The sequence below is a fragment of the Cataglyphis hispanica genome, chromosome 9 (assembly GCF_021464435.1).
Source record: "Cataglyphis hispanica isolate Lineage 1 chromosome 9, ULB_Chis1_1.0, whole genome shotgun sequence".
NCBI classification, from domain to species: Eukaryota; Metazoa; Arthropoda; class Insecta; order Hymenoptera; family Formicidae; genus Cataglyphis; species Cataglyphis hispanica.
The window spans coordinates 2,355,918-2,379,651 of NC_065962.1; the positions used below are offsets into that span (position 1 = coordinate 2,355,918).

General features: G+C 33.2%; 1 protein-coding gene across 1 annotated transcript; it reads left to right on the forward strand.

Annotated features, from left to right (window-relative positions):
- The first annotated feature begins 3,822 nt into the window (after positions 1-3,822).
- Positions 3,823-22,917, forward strand: LOC126851874 (histone-lysine N-methyltransferase SETMAR-like). The gene is made up of 6 exons (XM_050596213.1): positions 3,823-3,885; positions 4,253-4,600; positions 5,010-5,207; positions 22,095-22,144; positions 22,423-22,807; positions 22,876-22,917. The coding sequence occupies exons 1-6, from the start codon at positions 3,823-3,825 to the stop codon at positions 22,915-22,917; spliced, it is 1,086 nt and encodes a 361-aa protein (XP_050452170.1).
- The last annotated feature ends 817 nt before the right edge of the window (positions 22,918-23,734 follow it).

Sequence of the window (23,734 nt, forward strand, 5' to 3'; positions counted from 1 at the left end):
GAAAGGGGTTGTCCGGATATTTCCCCATGGTTCGGTTGTCCCATTTCGTGCATCAAGTCTACGGTTTCGCTGGTTTTTTTAATTTTATTATCGCGCTCGGGAGCAAAACTCGTACACTTATTTATCTCCATTTCTTTTATTAAAAGGTTTTCTCTAATTTTCTCGAGGTCGCGTTTAGAATTTTCTTTCTCTAGTTCGAAGGCCTCTCGTTGCCGTTGCAACAGTTCGGATTGTTCGCGCATTTGGGCTTCTTTTAAGGATATCTGATTTTGGTATTCTTCTATCTCTGCTTCGGTTAAGCATGAAGTCGTTTTTCCGCCCTTCTTGCGAGTCTCCATTGTCGCGAATAATTTCGATATCCCACCGCTGTCACCAAAAATGTGTTACGTCCCGGCGAATTCCGGCTGCGAGAAAGGGAATGCAGAGCTCGAAAATTTTCGCGGGACACGATCGCGAATTTCGGGTCAAATGAACCGCGTGGTTCTTCCCGGGGATACCTGCGATCAAGGTTATTCGCGACGGATACGCGGAAAAAGGGGATGAGGGGGTGTCTCAACGAAGACGGTGCATTTAAATAAACATTAAACACGAACAGAGGAAGCGTCAGAAAAAAGCTAAGCTACTCCCGGTAGATAGGGTGAGTCAAAAGGGAAATCGAGATGCAGGCAAAAAAAAAGGGTGAGTCATAAAAGTGAAACTCTTCGAGGAACGAAGGATGGGTCACGAAGTGAAATCGGTCCTCACAAAAAAAAGGGTAAGTCGTAAAAGTGAAACTCTTCGAGGAAAACAGAATTCCTGAGATATCTCGGAGTATTTTGAATTCAATTCTATGTTTAAAAATGTTTCGTATTTAATATGTTGTATCTACGTATTTTAGCTTAAGCAAGAACCCGAATCCGATACATATATATATGTATATATATTTATATTAAGGAGGCTACCCAGAGAACTTCATACGTCGAGTCAACGGAATAAATACAGAAACTATAGAATTATTTCTGGGTCGAATTCTATGTTCCTTCCCCAAACCGAATATAAAGCGAAGTATAAATTCGGCGATAATAGCGGGCGCGTAAGTATAATTTCCTACCTTGTGATGCTCGGCTCTTCTTCGATGTTGGTTGATGTTGCATGGAGGAAACGGGGTTTCTGCCCTGGCTTACGGATGTCTGGCCTTCCTTGGGTCCTTGTCGTTAATTTCGCGTGGTGGAACTGCTGGACGCTCTATAGTTATCGGGGTTAACTTGGCTGGCCACTCGATAACAGTTATGCACTTGGTGACGCGTTGCGCGATCGCGAGAGTCGCGGTATGGTGATTCACAAACAACTTTTCGTATTCTGGGTCACAATAAGATTCTACTCCGAAATACTGTGAATTATTAGAATCCGCGGGTTGTAGCGTTAATTCGCGGAGAAGTTTGCGCGCGCGATTCTTTACTCCACCTCGTCTGGTTTTAGGCATTTGATAAGTTGTTAAAATAATTACTGGCTTTAATCAAAATGGTGTGTAATACCAGAGGACACGGCGTGCTGTGGTCCGCACAGCAGTATCTTGTGTTTTTATTCTGATTTGCAATAGCAGCGTGCGGCGGTCCGCACTGCACCGATATAGTATATCAGCATAAGTGTGTGCGTGTGTATGTGGTTGAATAGAGCCCGATAGAGATGTATATTAATAAAAACGATTAACCAGACGATTGAGAGTAGAGAAATGAATTTAGGATGTGTATCACTTACTCACAGAATCACGAGAATTAATACAAGAACACGTTGGATCCAGAGATAGGATAAATAATAAAAATAAAAAATTGATTCACTTATAACACAATTATATTTTATACTTATACACTGTAGTATTAAATTGATTTAGAATATGTATTATAATTAGATATGATTTAAGATTATATAAGGTTAAACTAAATATTAAAGCTAGAATTAGAAGTTGGATTTAGAAATAGAGTTGAATTTGAATTTTAACTTAGAGTCGGATGTCGATTGAGTTCGCGAGAGAGCTTGGTTGCTCGATCGGAGACGCGGGAGAGACTGGCTAAGTTGGAGCGCGCACTGAGCTCCTTCGTTTCGGCGGCTCGGCCGCTGCCGAGAGTAGGGATGTGTAGTGGTGGGACGCGCAGTAGTGAGAAGAGCTAACGAAGCGCCACGCTTCGGCGCTCGAGGAAATCAGGTTTTATGGCGTGTCTTTGGCGCGCTATTCAAGTTGCGCTTGCTGGACTTTTATTATTTAAGAGGGAAAAAAAAGAAAATAAAATTAGAATTTTTGACAGGACGTGACAACACACACACACACACACACACACACACACACACACACACCACACACACACACACACACACACACACACACACACACACACACACACACACACACACACACACACACAGAGAGAGAGAGAGAGAGACACACACACACACAGACATACGAGATACACAAGAGAGGAAAATAGGATTAAGGATTTAAATTTATAATACTTTATTCAACATTGTAATAATTATTTTATAATGATACACCCTATGCATTGTAAAAGCAAGGTGTGCGCGCCGATCAATACTTTTATCTTCCCGCCGATAAAACCCAGCTCCGGGACAAAGGCATGAGTCAAGACAGCAGAACAAAGAGGCTGATGCAACGCAGCTGAGGCCCATGCAATATCCCCACAACAGCGAGTCTTCCCCACACTGGACACCACCACCACCAAATCCAGACAGAGCCGAGGGAGTCAGAAACAGCAGCCGCAGCAAGCATTACTAGTCGAGTCTTCAGCCCAAGCGGTCATACTAATTACTAACTCTGAACATAGTAATCCGGCAATGCTTACCAAGTAATTGAAGGAAATACGTATACCAACGTAACAGATTTACTAGATAAATTAAAGTCTATTTTTGCCCCTTTCAAATCAGTCGCGCAATACAGAGGAGAACTAGCCAACGCGTATAAATTACCTAATGAAACAATTCTTAAATACGCGGGAAGGATTAAAGATTTAAAAATAGCCATACTAAACGGACAAAGACGTCAAGGAAAATGATACATGCGCGGATTTCATAATGAAATAGAAGAAGTGCTAGAAGCTTTTATAAACGGTCTACCATCTGATATCATAACTCGCATTGAGCACCGTCAACTCACTACTTTAGACGAAGCCATAGAGTGGGCAGTAAAAATTTCAAATAGCCTAGAAACGGAAAAACAATGCAAAAGACGCTTCGCTCCGAAAACAAACTCTTTTCGGTCTGATTATTTACTGCGAAGAAAGAAAAAATCGATCAGCCGAAATCAATTTTGAAAAATCCTAACAATACTCCGAATTCTAAACCGTGGATTAAATCCTTGATACCAGATCAACCGGGACCTAATTCTGCAGATACTTGTCGCTATTGCAAAACCCCTGGACACAATATTACTAATTGCAGAAAACTAGCATATAGAAACGCAGCTTTAAATTCAGGAAACGCGGAAGGCCGCCCGACGGCAAGCGCGGTCCAGGGAACGGCCCAAACAATCGCGCATCCTTTAAAAATTCAGACAGCGCCCATAATTTCAGAAACTTGAACAATTCACAGGAGAGTATTAAAGGAGAAAAGCTTTATCATGCAAATGCATATGAAAATTCAATATCAATTAATAAGAGCCAGAATATTATAACAAATTTAGCTTTCAATAACGAGATAGAAACTGAAGCAAAGCTATCGCGTTCTAGTGACTCCCCTGACCAACCAAAGATAGTTTTGACATGTGAAAATTTTAAAGGCAATTGTTATTTCATGATCGACTCTGGCTCATCTGTAAACATTATAAAAAGTAAAATGCTAAAAGATACACCTATAGATGTAAATGATATTCTCACTCTCAAAGGAATCGCGGACAAGGTGATACATACACTAGGATCCGTAATCATAAAATTAATGGATAAAATTATAAAATTTGACGTTGTTGATGATAATTTTGAAATACCAAGTGATGGGATTACAGGTACGATTTTTTTAAAAGAGTATAATGCTATAATATTAGGTTGGTGCGTATGAAATGTCGGATTTTCTTTAAATGTGAACGTTTGTCTCCCTGTTTTTGTTATGCTTTTGTTTTTGACATAACCTGGTTTATAGTCGTACTGTCCATTGCCAGAGTCACATTTTAGCAAAGAAGATTTTCTCAAAAGTGTTCCCTTTTGTTATTTGCTTTGAATTTTGCACCGATATGAATTCAACCGATATTCGTGTAATTTTCTTATATGAGTATAAACTTGGTAATAATGCTGCAAAAGCTGCACGCAATATAAACCAGGCGTTTGGAGAGAATACTGTGAACGATCGAAAAGTGCAGCGTTGGTTTGAAAAATTTCGGTCTGGTGATTTTTCCCTGCAAAATGAACCGCGTGGAAGACCCAAAACATCTGTGAAAAATGATGCTCTGAAAGCATTGGTGGAAACGAATCCAACTGTTTCTTCAAGGGAACTTGCTGCCAGAATGGAAGTTGACCATACAACAATATTGCGACATCTTTCTAAAATTGGCAAGGTGAAAAAAATGGATAAGTGGATACCGCACGAACTAACCGAGCGAAATAAGCTGGATCGCTTGAACGTATGCTTATCATTGTTAACCCGATTTAATCGAGATCCATTTTTCGATCGGATCATTACTTGTGATGAAAAATGGGTTCTTTACGACAATAGGAAAAGGTGTGCTCGGTGGCTTGATAGGGATGAGGCTTGTGCTCATACTCCACGGCCATCACTTCATCAACGGAAAATTTTAATCACAGTTTGGTGGAATGTGACTGGAGTAATACACTACTCATTCCTTCGAACTGGAATGACAATTACAGTCGAAAAGTATTGCTAGTACATTGAAGAAATGCATGAAAAATTGAAAATTATACGCCCATCACGTTAATCGGCATGGCCCAATACTTCTCCACGACAACGCTCGGCCGCATATATCGTACAAAACGATTGCAAAATTAAATGAATTAAAATATGAAATTTTGCAGCACCCACCTTATTCACCGGATCTTTCGCCAACCGACTTTCATTTATTTAAACATTTAGAACTGTTTTTACGGGCTAAACAGTACGAAAATGAAGACAGTCTGAAAAATGCCATATCAGAGTTCATTGATTCTAAAGATCAGAATTTCTTCAAGACAGGCATCTATGCATTAAAATCTCGTTGGGAAAAGTGTATTGAAGTAAATGGAGCATATTTTGATTAAATAAACAGCTTTTGGAAAAAGATATGCAGTTTAATATATTCACTTAAGAATCCGACATTTCATTCGCACCAACCTAATAGACTATAATAATGAGTACCTATTGATTAAAGACAACCAAATACCCTTCTATAAGGAGGAAAAATTATATATACCCGCGAGGTCTGCAACTACGATTTCATTTAACATTACAAATCCCGAGAGGATAGACGAATATATTCCGTATATTGAACCTACAAAAGGTTTATTCATGGGAGTCGCTATTGTCGCTAATTCCCGAGGGAAAGGCATATTGAAAGCCTATAATGTGACAGAGAAATTTCGCTCTCACAATGAAACCCATGAAACTCGAAGACTACATATGTTCCGAAGAACTTTCTAAATCCACTGAATTCACTGATTTTAATAATGCTAAACCTTCATGCTCAGAAGAGCTTAATAATTTAAATACTATTTTTAAGGACTCTAAGTACGCCAAGTACATAAAAAATATTCTTTGTACACAACAGAAAGTTAAAAAGATACTTATCTCTGAAAAATAACTAATAAAAAAATTTTTCTCTAAAAATAAAAATACTAAATAAAATCAATAATTAACTGGCCTAGTATTTACAAGTAATTCAGTTTGTAAAGATTTGTAATTTGAAATAGTAGATATCATAAAAACAATTTTTATTGAAATGTTTTAGGCAGATTTTCTCCTTAAAATTAAAACAAATTTAATTTTTATTAACAGAATGATTTCAGAAATAAGTTCAATTTTGAATAGTATATCACAAATTACATTACTTTAGACTTTAAAGGTTATATACTATTGTGACGTCCCCGCACATTTTCAATTTTTATAAATAATGTTAAATGCACGTAGCGTATGTAATAAACGCTTCTCGAAATTCAAAGATAAATTTAAAGCATAAATTAATAAATACTTTTTGAACACCCGGTATACATACACTCAGCATATAAGCTCTCGCTTATATGACAAATAAACACAGGACTTTGAAATTTATTCATCTAGAATTAGTATAAGGTAGTAATAAGTAATTTTAAGACATCCGTTATAAGAATAAGAATATTTAACAAGTTATAAACTTAATCATTATATACAATAACCATAATGTAGAATTCATACTTATATACACACACAAAAAGAATATATAAATAGGAAAATAGGATTAAGGATTTAAATTTATAATATTTTATTAAGCATTGTCATATACCATTTTATAATTAATATAATTATTTTATAATGATACACCCTATGCATTGTAAAAGCAAGGCGAGCGCGCCGATCAATACTTTTATCTGCCCGCCGATAAGACCTAGCACCGGGACAAAGGCATGACTCAAGACAGCAGAACAAAGAGGCTGATGCAACGCAGCAGAGGCCCACAACGGCGAGTCCTCCCCACACTGGATACCACCACCACCGACTCCAGACAAAGTCGAGGGAGTCGGAAGAAGCAGCGGCAGCGAGCATTACTATTCGAGTCTTCAGCCTGAGCGGTCATAAGAATTAACTACTCCGAACATAGTAATCCGGCGTCCGCGTCGACAAGCTTTTGCAGTCCATAAAGACTTATAATTTTTTCGCGACACAATACTACGACCCAAGCGGTCTTTTGATCATTATATTACAGTCTAACGAGACTTTGATTTTATAAGGCACGCGCAAAGTGTCTACTTATTGTATAAGTTATATTAAACAGTAATAAACATATTAAACTCAGTTATTAAGTGTATCACCATTTATTCATCTCCATCTGAATTCCACATCCCATGCGAGGATTTTGAGGCTAACAGACGAAAGAGGAAATATTAAATATTAAAGTATCATAAACATTTACGTAAGTTAATACACTTATTTTAAATATCTAATGAATCGATTGCTTGAGAATTCTTCTGAGTCCCGAGTAGACACTGTGTAAGCAGTGTGACTCAAAAATAAATATAATAACGATTAAAGTAAAGATACTATCATATGATAGATTTATTTTAATTAATTTTTTTTATATGTTTAAATGTTGAGACGTAACACTATAATATCAAATCATATCGTTAATGTTAAGTGCAATTAGAATTCTTCTGATTTACAAACTATATCTTATAGAATGTATAATTTGAAAGAAAATTTTTCCTAAACTCTAAGTCGGGGCGCGCGAATAAAACAAACTTACAAAGCAAAATATAAAAACTGAGTGCCCGGATCATAAACATGTACAATTAATTCATATTGTACAATATTTTATATTATGTAAAAATTACTTGTATCATTTATCATTATTAGTGCAATTAGGATTCCTTTGATTTGCAAAATATATCTAATAAAAATCTAATATATATAATTATATTAGGATTTCCTTGATTTGCAAAATATATCATAAAATATTTATAATTATATTTTAAGATTTCTTTAATTTGCAAAATATATATCTTATAAAATATATATAATAATTATATTAGAATTTTTTTGATTTGCAAAATATATCTTATAAAATATATATAATTATATTAAAATTTCTTTGATTTGCAAAATATATTTTATAAAATATATAAAAATATATTAGAATTCTTTTGATTTACAAAATATATTTTATAAAATATACATAATTATATAAATAAATATATGATATGCAAATAATTTTCATATCACATGCAATATTCTGTAGTAGTATAACACAAATCAAGTTCCAAAGTACAATACAAATCTAGTTCCATGTTTACGACGGGCACGCCAAGTTTTTATATTTTGCTTTGTAAATTTGTTTTATATGCGCGCGCCGACTTAGAATTTACAAAAAATTTTCTTTCAAATTATACATTCTGTAAGATATATTTTGTAAATAAAAAAAATTCTAATTATACTTAACATTAACGATATGATTTAATATTATAATATGTAACACTTTTAATAAACTCTAAAGTAATGTAATTTGTGATATACTATTCAAAATTGGACTTATTTCTGAAATCATTCTGTTCATAAAAATTAAATGTGTTTTAATTTTAAGGAGAAAATCTGTCTAAAACACTTCTATACAAATTGATTTTATATCTTCTATTTCAAATTACAAATCTTTACAAACTGAATTACTTGTAAATACTTGGACAGTTAATTATTGATTTCATTTAGTTTTTTTGTTTTTTAGAGAAAAACTTTTTATTAGTTATTTTTCAGAGATAAGTATCTTTTTAACTTTCTGTTGTGTACAAGGAACATTTTTTATGTACTTGGCGTACTTATTTTTAACTTTGTGAAGTTTTTTTTATTGTGATCATTTAATATTAGTAATTTTACTATAAACTCTTCTTAGAAATCATGCACTACAACCATATAGATATATATGGATTATTTATAATTTATTGTTGCAGATGCATTTTTTGGCAATATCGTTTATCTCATAAACTTTTGTTAGAGGGGAAGTAAATCTGTCTCCAAAAAAGGAATATTTTATTAAAATTATCGGCAAATATAAAAATATATAATGTGAAATATTTTTAGAGGATTTGGTCATTAAAAGCCATCGTCAGTCAGTGGTCACGTGATCGAAGTGGACGTATGAATAATGACAGTGTGGCCGCTGATTCGTCCATTTCGATTACGTGACTTCTTTGCTGCATGAATTCGCAGCACATGAAATTATAGCTTACACGTGAACACTTTTATAACTAATAAGTTTTCAGCATTTTACAAATATATTCGTAGTTGTCTTCGATGATTAACAAAATATTTTGTATATATGGAAATAAATACTTATCAAGTTAAAACTTTATTTTTTACATTTATATATAAATTTATTTCTTACACGTGAATGTAAGTGTACCTAAAGCTTATATCAGATTTCGAATTAGAATTGAGATTGGATTGAATTTTACCAATAAGAGCAAAGTTTACTAATTTTAAGTTCAAGTTAGAACTTGGCATATCAAACAACAGATGGCAGCTGCTTGATTGATTTATCGGGTAGCTATATATATATATAGTTCAACAAATCTATTTATTAATTATAAATAATTTGAAGAGACTACAAAACTTTTTGAATCAACTACAAAACTCTACAAACAAAATACAATTGATTACAAAAGAATTTTTTTTATTTTATAATATATATGATGTATCATATGATGTTAGCCGACGACTGACACTTTAAATAATTAATTAAAAATTAATTATAAGCTAACAAACGAAAATAAATGCATTACAATTATCTACAAACGAAATACAATCGATTTCACATCTATTTTTGTAATTTTATATTACATGTCGGCTGGTTTTATGGTCTATAATTAAATAATTAATTAAAAATTAATTATGAACAAACGAAAATAAATGCACTACAATCATCTATAAACGAAATACAATCGATTTCACACATAATTATTTAATAGAAGTGTTAGACGTCGGCTAACATCATACGAATCAATGGAAGTCATGTTTCGTGTGGGTTAAGACTAAAGGCCCTTGCACAATGCGAGGCGATAGCGATAGGAATAAGGAAATAATGATAGCGATAGGCAATGCCCACTGCTTTTTCGAAATATTGATCTCTTATTGGATATCATTTATCGCTATCGCTATTTCTTTGTTTCTATCGCTACCGCCTCACACAAGGGTCTTTAAGGCCATGACACATAAAAAAACTTAAGGCTATGACATATAAAAAAATTTAAACAGTAAAACTTAAGACGTAAATTGACCAATAACGGTTGAACAGTAAGACAATCATATTAAAACTTAAGCAACGCTGAAAATTCAGAATGAATGAAATTCTTAAGTCTTAAGTCTTACTGCTTAAGTTTTTTTATGTGTCATGGCCTTTAGGCAATAAAACTTAAGACGTAAGCGATTTGACCAATCACGGTTGAATAATAAGGCAGCAATATTAAAACTTAAAGCCGATCTCACACATAACAATGTGACAGTCAAATTAAGCAATGCGATTGGTCGAATCCGTTACGGTTACGATTACGGTTACGGAAAGTATGTGCGATTGGCTTAAGCAACACTGAAAATTCATGTTGGTGAAATTCTTAAATCTTAAGTCTTACTTTGCTTAAGTTTTTTTCTATGTCATAGCCTTATATTTCTTCTCTTTTGCGTTAGATTCGCTTAAAAACAAACTTTTCGTATAATTCTATAAAAGCCGTATTTGGTTGCGAATGCGGTTGCGATAGGAGTTATGGTCAGCAGTTGCCCAATCAAATATAAAGCTGCTTTGTTCTGATTGGTCAATCTGCAACAATGAAGGAGAAGATAACTAAGAAAAGATTACAAATTTGTTAACAATTTTTTGTTAAGAAAACGGGCAACTACCTAACATTTTGAATGCGGTACCAAACATTAGCAATCAACAATTTAATGATTAGTAAAAAGAAATCCATAATAGTAGAGGAGCTAAAAAGAGATTAAAAATTTGTTTGTTTTTGTAAAAAAACGGGAAACTACAAAATGTTTTGAATGCCAAACGTTACCAAACATTAGCAAACAATCACCAAACAATTGGTAAAAAATAAACTCATAATAATCAAAGTGCCTAACTTTGGTGAGGTCTCTGATATATAGTCCCTATAGATAAAGTCTGATCACGGTGCATGTTCCTTTTTATTGGTAGAAATAAAGTTTGGAAAAACATGGCGGAACCAGTAGAAAATGTTCTGGGAAGCATAATAATTTCAAAAAAAGTAAAACGAAAAAATTACAAACAATTTATATTTATTTAAATATGAAACAAACAACATTACACAATATAAACATTTTGTACTTTTTTATACATTTTTAAATTAAAAAATTAAAGAAAATAAAAGAAAAATTAATTTGAACATAACAAAAATATAATAATGCTAAATAATAATATAATAATACTTTATAATAATATAATATACCTTAATAATAATATAATATTATCATTAAAAAAAGCACTTTTAAATTAAAATTATATATTAAAAAATAAATAATTAATAATAAATATTAATTAATAATTATTAATTATTTTATTATTGATAAACTTTTTTTTATTTTTTTAATTTGTAATAAGAGAAGATTTTATTTCATAATACAATTCATAAATACAATTGTACACTACATTCAACTATACCACACTTTGTATGCACATCGTCGCCATGTTTTTCCAAAATTTATCGAGCGTCCAGATCTACTCTGAGTTACCTATCTGTCTTTTCTTTGTCCGCTCTCTTTTTCTTTCACTCCAGTTTTCCTAACCTCTATTCAATCCTTGCCTTCTTTACCTTTTTCTAACCTTATATTTTTGCTTTCCACCTTGTTTCCTCCAATCATCTTTGTTCCTTTTTCTTTGTGCTTTTACCTCCTTCATCTTTTTGCTAGGAAAGAAGAGCAGCTTCTAAGCCACCTATTTCTTAAGAACCAGTTGTAAGAGTAAGAGAGAAAGATATATGAAAAAGTAAGATAGAATGATATATCGCAAGGGAAACGACGGCACGGCAGAACGACAGACGGAGTACGTAGGGCAAGGGAGGCACGGGGCGTGAGGGAGGCGCGCGTGTCGTTGATGGCGAATGGAGAAAGAGGGGTGAGGGGGATTTCGGAGGACGAGCCGCGGTTTCCTTATCGGCGCCGCTTAGAGCGCGCGATTTGGAAGCGCAATTTGTTAATAGGCGTTGCGGTGTCCGGCGAGCTTTAAGGAACGTTAATGACGACGTCGCGCGACGCTTTCGAGGACGAGTCGTGGTTTTCTTATCGCCGCCGCTCGGAACGCGCTTCTCGAACGGGATATCGCCGAGAAACGATCGGACGAAGGAACGAGACGGAGTATCGGTGGAGGGCAATCGAGTGACGAAAGATCGATTCGTGAGAAAGAGCGTTTTTATTTTTTATAACGCGAAATATAATTCGCGTATTTACTCTTTTACGATATATTTATTCTTTTACAACATATTGATAATACAAAGGTGCGAATATATAGATAGACGCATTACGATATTTTTTCTTTTATAACAAAATATAATTCGCGTGTATACTCTTTTAAGATATATTTATTCTTTTACAAGATATTAATAATGCAAATACATAGATAAACGTATTACGATTCTCAGAAGAAAAGAGCCTGTAGCTCGCAGTCGATCAGTTCGTTGCGGTCGAAGTTCTGGTTGTCGCGTATCGTCGCGGAAATGAGTGCAGGGTCGCGAGCGCCTGTCGTCGAGGCAACGAGCCAGTTTGTTGCCGGTGTAAACGGTTAAACAGTTCAAGGATGTAACGAAGCAGTTGACGTAATGCTCTAGATGTAATATGTATATGATGGTGTTTCTCGATATATCCAGACGAAATTTAGGCGTTTCGACAATTCGGAGATTATTTAGTCTGCCGAATCGAAGCATCAATTGTCCGATGTATATCGATGCCGGAAAGCGCGTCTCTTCGCGCTTATCGGATTGAAAGTACGACATGAGCATGGATCGTAGATCGAGCTGCTCCTTCTACGTATCCGGCGTTAATGAGATATCTTTGCTGTGACTATCTCTGACTATTTTCACGAACGAAGATCGATTGACGTTGATACAGACTTCCAGATGTTTGTATCCCGTTTTTGTTAATGGATAGCATCTTCTCAAGATTCTGAGAGGTCGCGCGATTGCGTCGTTCGCATTGAGTTTCGGCGCTCGGTCACTATCTTGTCTGAAAGAAGACGCGGATGATTAGAAAGAAAAGCGATTGAGATAAAAAATATATATTCGCGAGAAGCTTTTTGATATTCTTACCCGTTATCTATTCGAACTCTCTTGGAATATTTCGCATTATCTTCGTGGTTCCTTCGACGAACTTCGATCGATCCTCGAAAAAGTGCTGCTGTCGCGGCAGTTCCATTGTCGCGTATATCTTCGTTTATCGTTTCGTTCATTCGCGAGCTTCGGCGGCCGTCGTTGACAATAAAACGCTTAACGGCAGGAAAGTCCTTATATATCTGCGTCAAAATTGCCCCTTCTTTTTCGCACCTTTGTATTCTTAAAGAGATTAAGAGGCGTCGCTTCCGTCGTCCTCGGTGCTTTCGGTTGCGTCGTCTAAGCGATAAATACGACTGAAAAGATCCCGTAATTGCCGTAATAGCCCGTCCGTGGGGCACTCAATACCGAGAACGCACAAATTGAAGGAACACGCCAAAGTTACGATATTCTTAAATTCGTTAAACGCGTAAAATTGACATTTATCGAAGAAATACAGATTACCGTGATGTATCGGAAGGCCGACGTTATCGCGGGTAATACTCCGGGAAATATATCTTTTAACGGATCGTGTTTAACGACCAGCAGGCGGCAATTGTCGATCTCCGCTATTTTGTCGTCGTCGTAGATAGCGTAGGTTCGAGTGCGCGTTTATCACGGTGTTGATCTTAGCGTTTCGAGGAAATCTGATACTGTGAAAGGATCTAAGCCAACCCGGTTTCAATCTAAAACTGGGGTATTCCGCGAGATAAATCTTATCCGAGAATAGCGCGAGATCACCCGAGGATCTTTGATACGCAACGGATAGGCGCGTGAAGTTACGGAAGAAACGTAGCGCGTATTCTATTAGCGTCATGAACCTACCGTAGCATCTCTCGGTAGATCGACAGACCATATGTTGCATCGGTTGGATATGTACAAACGCCGATTCATTATTAAGGCCCTAATAGACGCCGTAAGGCGCAAAGATCCACGCATGACGGTCGTCGGCGCGACATTGGTCGTCGAAGGCGCTACGATAGTAGCGGGCGCCGTGGTAGTCGCGGGAATCGCGGGACAATTTCCATCCTCGTGAGATCCGTACAGATTCTGTATAGCGAGGATATCCTCCACGCTTAGCTTAACCGGATATTGAAGCTCGTTGTCGGGTATATACGAAAACATCATTGAGTCGTTACGTATATTATGCTGCAGACCTATAAAATATTATATATATTATATATATAATAGATAATAGAATATATATATAATAGAAGACGCAATTTTTCCATTGTGTTCCATATATTCAAATGAGAATATTACAATATATTTTTATTGCTTTATCGTCTAGCATATATATTCAAACATATTTAAGCGTATGATAGTAAAATATACATGTTTCTTTATTCCATTTGAACACAAATTGAATATTGCTTACATTATAACGTTTATTCTTCTATGTATTGAGAAATGCCATTTGGTCATTTGTGTCCATATTTTTATATATACCTATTTATATGTACATATATATAATATATTTTATATATGTATAAAATATTATATATATTATATATATATATATATATATATATATATATATAATATATTGAATATATATAATATTTTATACATATATAAAATATATTATGTATATGTACACATAAATAGGTATATATAAAAATATGGACATAAATGACCAAATGGCATTCTCAATACATAGAAGAATAAACGTTATAATGTAAGCAATATTCAATTATATATATATATTTATATATAAATATTTATATATATATATATATATATATATATATATAATATATATAATATTTTATAGGTCTGCAGCATAATATGCGTAACGACTCGATGATGTTTTCGTATATACCCGACAACAAGCTTCAATATATATATATTATATATATATTGTGACGTTGCCGTCCCGCGCACGTCCGCCGGATCCCTCTCCGATCGCTGAGCGCGGAAAACTCATCCGCGCCAATCTCATCAAGTAATTGATTTATAATATTATGTAAAAGTTATCTATTAATTTTGTTTTGCGTTTAAGAGGGTTTAAAAAAAGACTCGATCGTTCACAAATTTTATTTAAATAATTTTATATTATCAATAAATCTAATTGCGCCGTAGATACTGCGCTTGTTCCTGATCGCGTACTTTTATGTTTCTTGTTAGTTCAGACTTCCACTAATTCATTTGTTGTTAATTTATGATTTGCTTATTTTTCAAGTACAAATAAAAATTCTTGTACTACAAATAATTACAAACGATTTTATATGAAAATTTGATGCTAGTTGCGCTGTAATTATAAATTAATTCCTTACGGTCGTTTAAAAATCACTATCATGTTTATTTTTCAGCTACAAACAAAATAATTATTATTACTACAATCTGCAGACAAAATTTTGAGAAACAAACTTCAAAATTTGATTTGGTTAAAGTCAATTGCCAACTTCACGCAAGTCAATCTTTATTGGATTTACCTTATATATAATATCCTTTATATAAATATATAATTATACAGGGTGTCTGAAAACTTTTAACACACCCGAAATGTGAAGGTAGATTGGATCATACTAAAAAGAAAAGTCCTGTACCATTTGCCTCTATAACGCTTCATAAAGAAGTTACTATTGAGTAAAGTGTAGCCGATCTTTAGCCGGACACACGTCAGCGAGCCGCGCGCCTGGTAGTGGTGCACCGCTGTAATAGCTGAACGCTCACAAACACTACCAGACACGAGGCTCACCAACGTACGCTTGGCTAAAGATTCATGATGATTGGCCAGACTTTACTCAATAATAACTCTTTCATTAAGCGTCATACAAAAAAATTATAAAGGACTTTTTGACTTTCTTATAAAGGACAGTTTGACCTTCATATTTCAGGTGTGTCAAAAGTTGCCGGGCAACCCTGTATAATATTAAGTAACACACCCTGTATAATAGTAAATAACACTAACCTTGTGACCCTTATTTTTTTTCTGGAAAGTCTGCGGGCAAAGAGAGGCAAGTTCTTTTCGTTATATTTAAGTCCCATTGTGGACACACTGTATATTAAAAATGTTAGAAAAAAACAACTTGAACACAATAACGTGTAATAACGCGTTATAGTACGTTGAGCACGCGATAATCTCTTGTTACGGGCATATACAAGACACACGCGACAAACTGAGACTGAGCCTGTCGCGCACTGATATGATCGCGTGCGTCTGTTGAATGTGTGTGTGCGTACAGCCGACTTACTGCCCGATCCATACATACTTACGTACTGACTGCTATAGATATCGCGTAATGATGAAAATGAAAACTGTACATTTATAATGTACATCTTTATAAATGTATAAATTTTTATGATCGAATAAAAACATTGTTTTTATATTGTTAAATTAATTTTAAACAAACAAAAAGATTATTTCTATTTTACGAATAAATTATATAAAATTAATTATTTATATGTATAAATAATTAATTATATATGTATAATTAATAATAATTGTATTATCTTTGTATATTACACATATGTTATATACAAGGTGTCCCTCTAAATTTCGAAATTAAAATTTTGCAATTGAATAATTCTAAAAATATAAAATAATAAAAATTTTTATTGAATTTTTTTCGCAATATTTTCTAAAATGTAATAGATTTTACTGTACAACTTACGATTTATATGATTGCCTGTCATTCGTGCATCTATATATAATAATTGATAACATTAGCATTAGCATCATAACCGAACATTTGAAGTTTCACTTACTCTATATACAATTAATTAATAAATTATATTTTGTTATTAATAAAATATAAAAAGCTATATATATATATATATAAATATATATAAAAATAAAAAAATATAAATATACTTTTATTTTTATAAGTTCCCAGCTTTTATTATCAACTTTTTAATATCATTGTGTAAAACAAAAATACAATAATTAATTAACCAATTGAACACCAAATTGATCTTGTTAATTATTATCTAATAATAAATAGATATACGTATGTTTCCATCTTTATATATAAATTCACAAATACATATATAGATACACACACGCTATCAGCATATTATAAGTAACAAAATAATTTCGGCATTCAATTGTCTTTTACATAAAAATAATATAAATAAAAAATTGCTAATTTTAGATGAAGATAAATATATATATATATATATATACAACTTTTTATTTATATTGCTTATATTACTTATATTTATAAGAAAAATGCAATAATTAATTAATCAATTGAATGCCGAATAAAGATGAAAACATACGTATATGTATTTATTTGCAGATAATAACTAACAAGATAAATTCGATTTACACATGTTGATATTAAAAAGTTGATAATAAAAATTGGGAACTTTATATAAAAATAAAAGTATATATATATATATATATATATATATATATATATATATATTAAATTTTTATATATATTTATAGCTTATTAATATTTTATTAGTAACAAAATAGAAGTGATGCTCGGTTATCAATTATTAGGTGCACGAATTACAGGGGATCATATAAATCGTTGTTATAACGTAAAAGCTATTACATTTTAAAAAATACTGAAAAAAAAATTAATAAAAATTTTTATATATCCAGAATTATTTCACTGCAAAATTTAAATTTAGAAGTTTTGAGGGTGTAACGTCCTGCCAATTTTAAAAACTATATTTTATCTAGTAATTAAGTACCGCTTTTATCCCTGCAAAATACAGAATAATTATGTAATCCTTTTGCTTTTATTTTAATTATTAACTAATTTTATTAATCGCTTATCATTCTAGTTCCATATGGTTATTTAGCCTAAAACCCGAATATATTTTAATCCTTTTAGTAATAATAATCGATGGCGCAAGGAATTGAGAATTCTTTCGATCGACTAATCAGGAAGCATTATTTAGAACTAGCTAGCTGTACAGCAGTGACTTTCTAGAACTAACCTGTTGATTACTTTAAGAACGGACTTGCGAGCGAGATTCACACTCGATAATATCGATACTAATATCTAACTTTTAGGATTTTAATATTTAATCGTACAGACAAATACATATATAATAATTACTCACTCTTAAATTGAGGAGTAAATGCGCCGTACTTTATGGAATCATAAAACGTACATAATAATAATTTGTTGACAATATTTATAATTATTTTATCCAAAACATCACATATAAAACTTTCAATACTATATTCAATACAATTATACTTTATAAATAATTAAAATCATATTAATTAAAACAGGTTATTATATAATGCGCGAATGCTTCCATAAAGAAATGATTTTAATAAAATTAATATGCTTTATTGTAGTATCGATCAAGCGATCATAAATATAAATTTAAGAGGCTTATATTCTATGGAATCATAAATTATATACATTACATATAATACATATAAGTTATCTAAAATATCTATTTTTTTTATAAACTATAGAATGCCATAACTTTAATTAAATTGCCAACTTATTATCAGAACTGAAATAAATAGAACAAATGATTCCATAAATTAATAAGCATAAATATTAACCATATTATTAAGGATTTTATATTAAAAAATATTAATTAAGCTGAAGAGAATGCGCATAAGAGGTCTCATATAAGTGAAACCTGATATTGCGAGCGATAAGTCGAACGGACTCGCGACGGCTACGACCACGAGCGCCGAAACTTAATAGGCAGATAAACATATCGATCGACAATTCTCAGAAGAATTGTTGTTAAAAATCTTTCTTTTCGAAAGTTTTCCACTGAATCATTCTAAGAACCTTCCAAAGCGCAACGTGTGATCTGCACACGGCCCGAAAACCCTTTGTTTCGACAGTATATAAGCCGGCGATTTCGAGCCTTCAGGGCATTCAATTAAGAAGTCTTCAACCATTCAGATCATTCACTCTTGCATTCAGTTAAGAAGTCTTCAATCATTCAGATCATTCACTCTTGCATTCAATTAAGAAGTCTTCAACCATTCAGATCATTCACTCTTGTATTCAATTACGAGCTCTTCAAGCATTCGAATCATTTATTCTTAGTTAACATTATTCATTACAAATTCATTACTATTTCGTACAAGTATTCGCTTCGTATTATTCGTTCATTGTTCGCGTACTATTCACTATACCATTTCGATTAATATATTAATTGTTATTACTGTCGATTCAGTGTTAAGTTGTGTAAAACTAAGGAAATAATAAAAAACTTTGTGCATACGTCTGTATACTTTTATCCGGCCTACCTCATCCACGACCGAGGTCTTAAAGGACGAGAGAAGGACCTAACAGATTACGATCAGAACTTGAACAGAAGGAAGGATTTTCCTGCCACATCACGGTAAGTACTTACAATTACTATAAATCTCCATCTTTCCATAAATATTAGAAACTTTATTTGAATTGACTGACAACCCCTAATATCATTTAATTACCTTTTCATCCTCTAAATAATAAGAAATCCCCTGTCAAGCATTAGCAAGTGGCTGACAGTTTCCAGTCAGTCAACTTTAATCTATTATCCTACTATTATTTAAAACACACCCATAATATCAATACTAAGTAAGATTTATAAATTCCATGCAAAATATACACTACTGTTGTCATTTGAGCCTGACTTAATCTTGCAACACTTTGCTCTTTTTCCCGAAAATCCATCGTTGCTGAGCGCTTATGGTGCCCCTGGCGACTTCCTCCCTTTTTCCTAAATTTTGACCTCGTTGCCAAGCGCTTACGGTGCCCTGGCGACCTTCTCCTTTCTTTTTGAATTCTTTATATAACCCTTAAATCTAGTTGCCGAGCGCTGATCGAGATGCCCTGGCGGCGTTTCCTATCAATTTAAAAACCTCCCACAAGAAATGACAACAGGAGATTAAATTGAATCAAATTTATTATCTAATTTTCTGAACACAACCCAATCTTTGAACCTAGTTGCCGAGCGCTAATTACGGTGCCCTGGTGACATTACACATTCTCCCTAACATTCCATCGTTGCCGAGCGCTTATTACGGTGTCCCTGGCGACATTCGACCTCTTTTCTAAACTTTCTCTTTCTATCAGAAATTTAAAGTCATAATATAATCAAATATTGATATTAAATAAAAGACCTTATTCCTTAGACAATTCTCATAATAAATTAATTCGATCTAACTAACTCTCTATTATTTAGTGTCCACAATTTGTTAACTACCTGTAATTTCTATTATAATGTTCCTTTTCAAATCTTAATTCTCTAACTCTTACGGTTTCTAATTAATATATATATATATATATATATATATATATATATGCTTTCTAATTTATATATATATATATATATATATATATATATATATATATATGCTTTCTAATTTATATATATATATATATATATATATATATATATCTTAAGTAACAAGCCCCTTGCATATGGTGAACCCGCAATACAAGCGGACTTGCCATAAAACGCAACCATAATCAATATCTTTCTTTTATTATAATATTAAAATTCTATTCTTTAAACCTGATTAATCTTCGAATTACATATACCTAGTTGCGTCCATATCTCTAAAATACCTAGTGAAACTTCCTAGTAACTAACTAGTTCCGCGCTACATCATTCCCCTAGATCCACTAGATTAGTCCTAGCTCTCGGCGTCTCTGGGGTATAGCCGGTGAAAACAGGTTACCCTATAAAAGTAGAGAGCAATCTTTTTCTCACTAACTGAGGTATAGAGAGAGAAAGAGCGTCGCTGAGACGTAACAAGGGACACCTTGTATGTAACATATAAAGTATAATATACAAAGATAATACAATTATTATTAATTATATACAGAATAATCCATAATAGAAATAATTAATTTTATATAATTTTTTCATAAAATAGAAATAATATTTTTATGTATAAAATCAATTTAGCAATTATTTTATATTTAAAAAAAAAATTGTAAATGAGTAACCTTTGCGCATATTAGCGCAGGTACAGATGCGGACGATACGAGCATGTATCGATACTGAGGCGAATTCACGTCTTGCTCGGGATTCGAACCCGAGTGTATGCGGTAAGAGAGTCCATCACTAAGCAAGTGCGGTTACTCATCTTACCGATATTTCTTGCTTTGTAACATTCATATAAAATGTGAGATACAGAGATTTTATTTAATATAATAAGATGATATATATACGTCAAACATTACAGATAAGCCTGACGAGTGAGTCTTTTTTGATGTTTGTCATTTCGCTTACTCCTTCACTCTTTTTTGCTCTTGCTTTAGTCGATTCTTCTGCATCGGGGATCTTTTCTTATCTACCAAATATAAACATTTTATAAAAAAAAAACTCAAACCTGCTTTTGCATTTTATCAATATGAATATAAATATAATTAATAACAGTCTTGCGATAAAAATGCTATATACGACATAAATCGTATAATTTTTAATGAAATTATTGATTAAAAATAATTTGATTTGTGTCATGTTTGGTATCATTTTAATCGCAATAACCTCAAAAATCCATTATATTTATATTCATGTTGATAAAATGCAAAATGCAAGTTTAAGTTTTTATTTTATAAAAGATGTATATTTTGTAGATAAGGAAAGATCCCGCTGAAAAATCGACAAAAGAGAGAGCAAGATAGAATGAAGGAGCAAGTGAGATGACAAATCAAAGAGTTCCGAAGTCTCGCTTGCTAGACTCCCTTATCGGTAATCTGAGATGTATATATGTCACCCTTATTATAGAAAGTAAAAATTCTATATTTCGCATTTTACATATCTGAAAATAATTGTAATGAATTAATTACATTTTTGCGATTAAAATGACACTAAATATGACATAAATCGGATTATTTTTAATAAAATAAGTAATCAATTTTAATTATGTAATTAATTAAAAATTATCCGATTTATATCGTGTTTGATATTATTTTAATTAGTAAAATATCATTAATTCATTATAATTATTTTCGAATCAATAAGTCCAAAAAACAAAAATTTTACAATAACGATATATAATGCGAGAGCTCGGGATCGGTTTATACATAAAGCGAGCCTAGCGAGCGAGATTTCGGAACTCTTTCATGTTATCTATCTCGCTTGCTCTTCATTCGTTCTCGCTCTCTCTTTCGATACTGTGAACCATGTGGCAACGGCGCATGTGCTCGGGGTCGGTCAGAACATGATCATTTGTCTTAAGACCGTCCACAGTGGAACAAGCCAAAAAGTGACAATGAAGCCGGTGACAAAGCTAAGACAAAGTGAGTACCTTTATTTATTATAAATAACATTATCAGTTATACATTATTGAAATTTATATGTATCGTAATAAATATACATATATACGCTACATAAATTACAATAATGTAAATTTATAATGTAAAAATTAATCTTATTCTCTAATTTTTTCTCTTGTTTTTTTCTCCTTCCTTTTTTTATATATTCTCTTTCTTTTCTCTAAAAGAAAAATTTAAAGATACAAAGTAAAGAGAGAGAATATACTCTTTATTTTCTTTATTTAATATATTTTTCTTTTCAGCTCGAAGAGCAACCAGCTTGCTGGAGAGCGCGTCTTCGGCGGCGACGATAATGACAGCGATGACGGCCGGGGTCACGATGGTCAGGACGACGACGGCGGAGGCGACGACGACCGGGGCTACGACGGCCGTGGCCATGGCGGCCGGGACCATGGCGGCTGGGGCGACGATGACCGGGGCCATGGCAGTCGGGCTGACAACGGCGGGAGCCATGGCGGCTGGGGCGACGACGGCCGGGGCCATGGCGGCTGGGGCGACAACGACCGGGGCGACGACGGCCGATGCGACGACGGCCGGGGCCATGACGGCTGGGGTGACGACGGCCCAACTTATAAACGGACATATCCGAAAGGATTCCTCTCCCAAAGGGAGTGGGAGGAAAGAAAGGTGAGTTTTATTGCAAAATATATATATATATATATAATATTGATGCGATCATTTGCATGTGTACACAGGTAGCAAAAATAGTCTTTTCGACATTAGTCATTTTGACATGAAAATAACATCAAAATCGCTATTTTTGCTACCTGCATATATGAATACGCACGCACATTCATATATATATGGCCAAATATTAATATTTTAATATTTTTTTTAGCGAATCAATAAAGCGGTCAGAAGGGCTTTGAATAAAGAAAAAAAAATAAATAAACGGCGTTATATGCCCGCATCGTCCGCACCACCCGGATATGTGTCCGCATCGTCCGCACCACCGGGATATGTGCCCGCATCATCCGCACCAGCTGGATACGTACCCGCATCGCCCGCACCACCCGGATATGAGCCCGTATCGTCCGTACCACCCGTATTTGTGCCCGCATCGTCTGTACCACCCGGATTTGTGCCCGTGTCGTCCGTACCACCCGGATATGTACCCGCATCATCCGGACCATCCGGATATGTGCCCGCATCGTCCGCACAACCCGGACACATAATTTTTTTTTAATTTTGTTTAATTTTTTAATTTTTTTAATTTAATTAATTTTTTTAATTTTAATTTTGTTTTATTTTAATTTAATTTTAATTTTATTTATTTTTATTTTATTTATTTTTATTTTTATTTTAAATTTCATTTTAATTTTATTTAATTTTATTTATTTTTTAATTTTATTTAATTTTATTTATTTTTTAATTTTATTTAGTTTAATTTGATTTTTTCTTGATTCAGTTTTATAATGTAATTTAATTTAGTTTTTAGCATTATTAGTATAGTTATTATTATTAGTATAGTTATTATTTTTTGTATAGTTATTATTATATTATAGTTATTATTATATTATAGTCATAATATTAGTTTTACTTTTAGTATATAGT

Excerpts from the sequence above, each read along its gene's own strand:
- LOC126851874 (XM_050596213.1), top strand. The coding sequence starts at position 3,823 with ATGCTAAAAGATACACCTATAGATGTAAATGATATTCTCACTCTCAAA. Across the intron at positions 3,886-4,252 it reads TCAAAGGAATCGCGGACAAG|TATAAACTTGGTAATAATGC; the intron begins GTGATACATACA and ends TTCTTATATGAG. Across the intron at positions 22,145-22,422 it reads GGTGACAAAGCTAAGACAAA|CTCGAAGAGCAACCAGCTTG; the intron begins GTGAGTACCTTT and ends TTTTCTTTTCAG.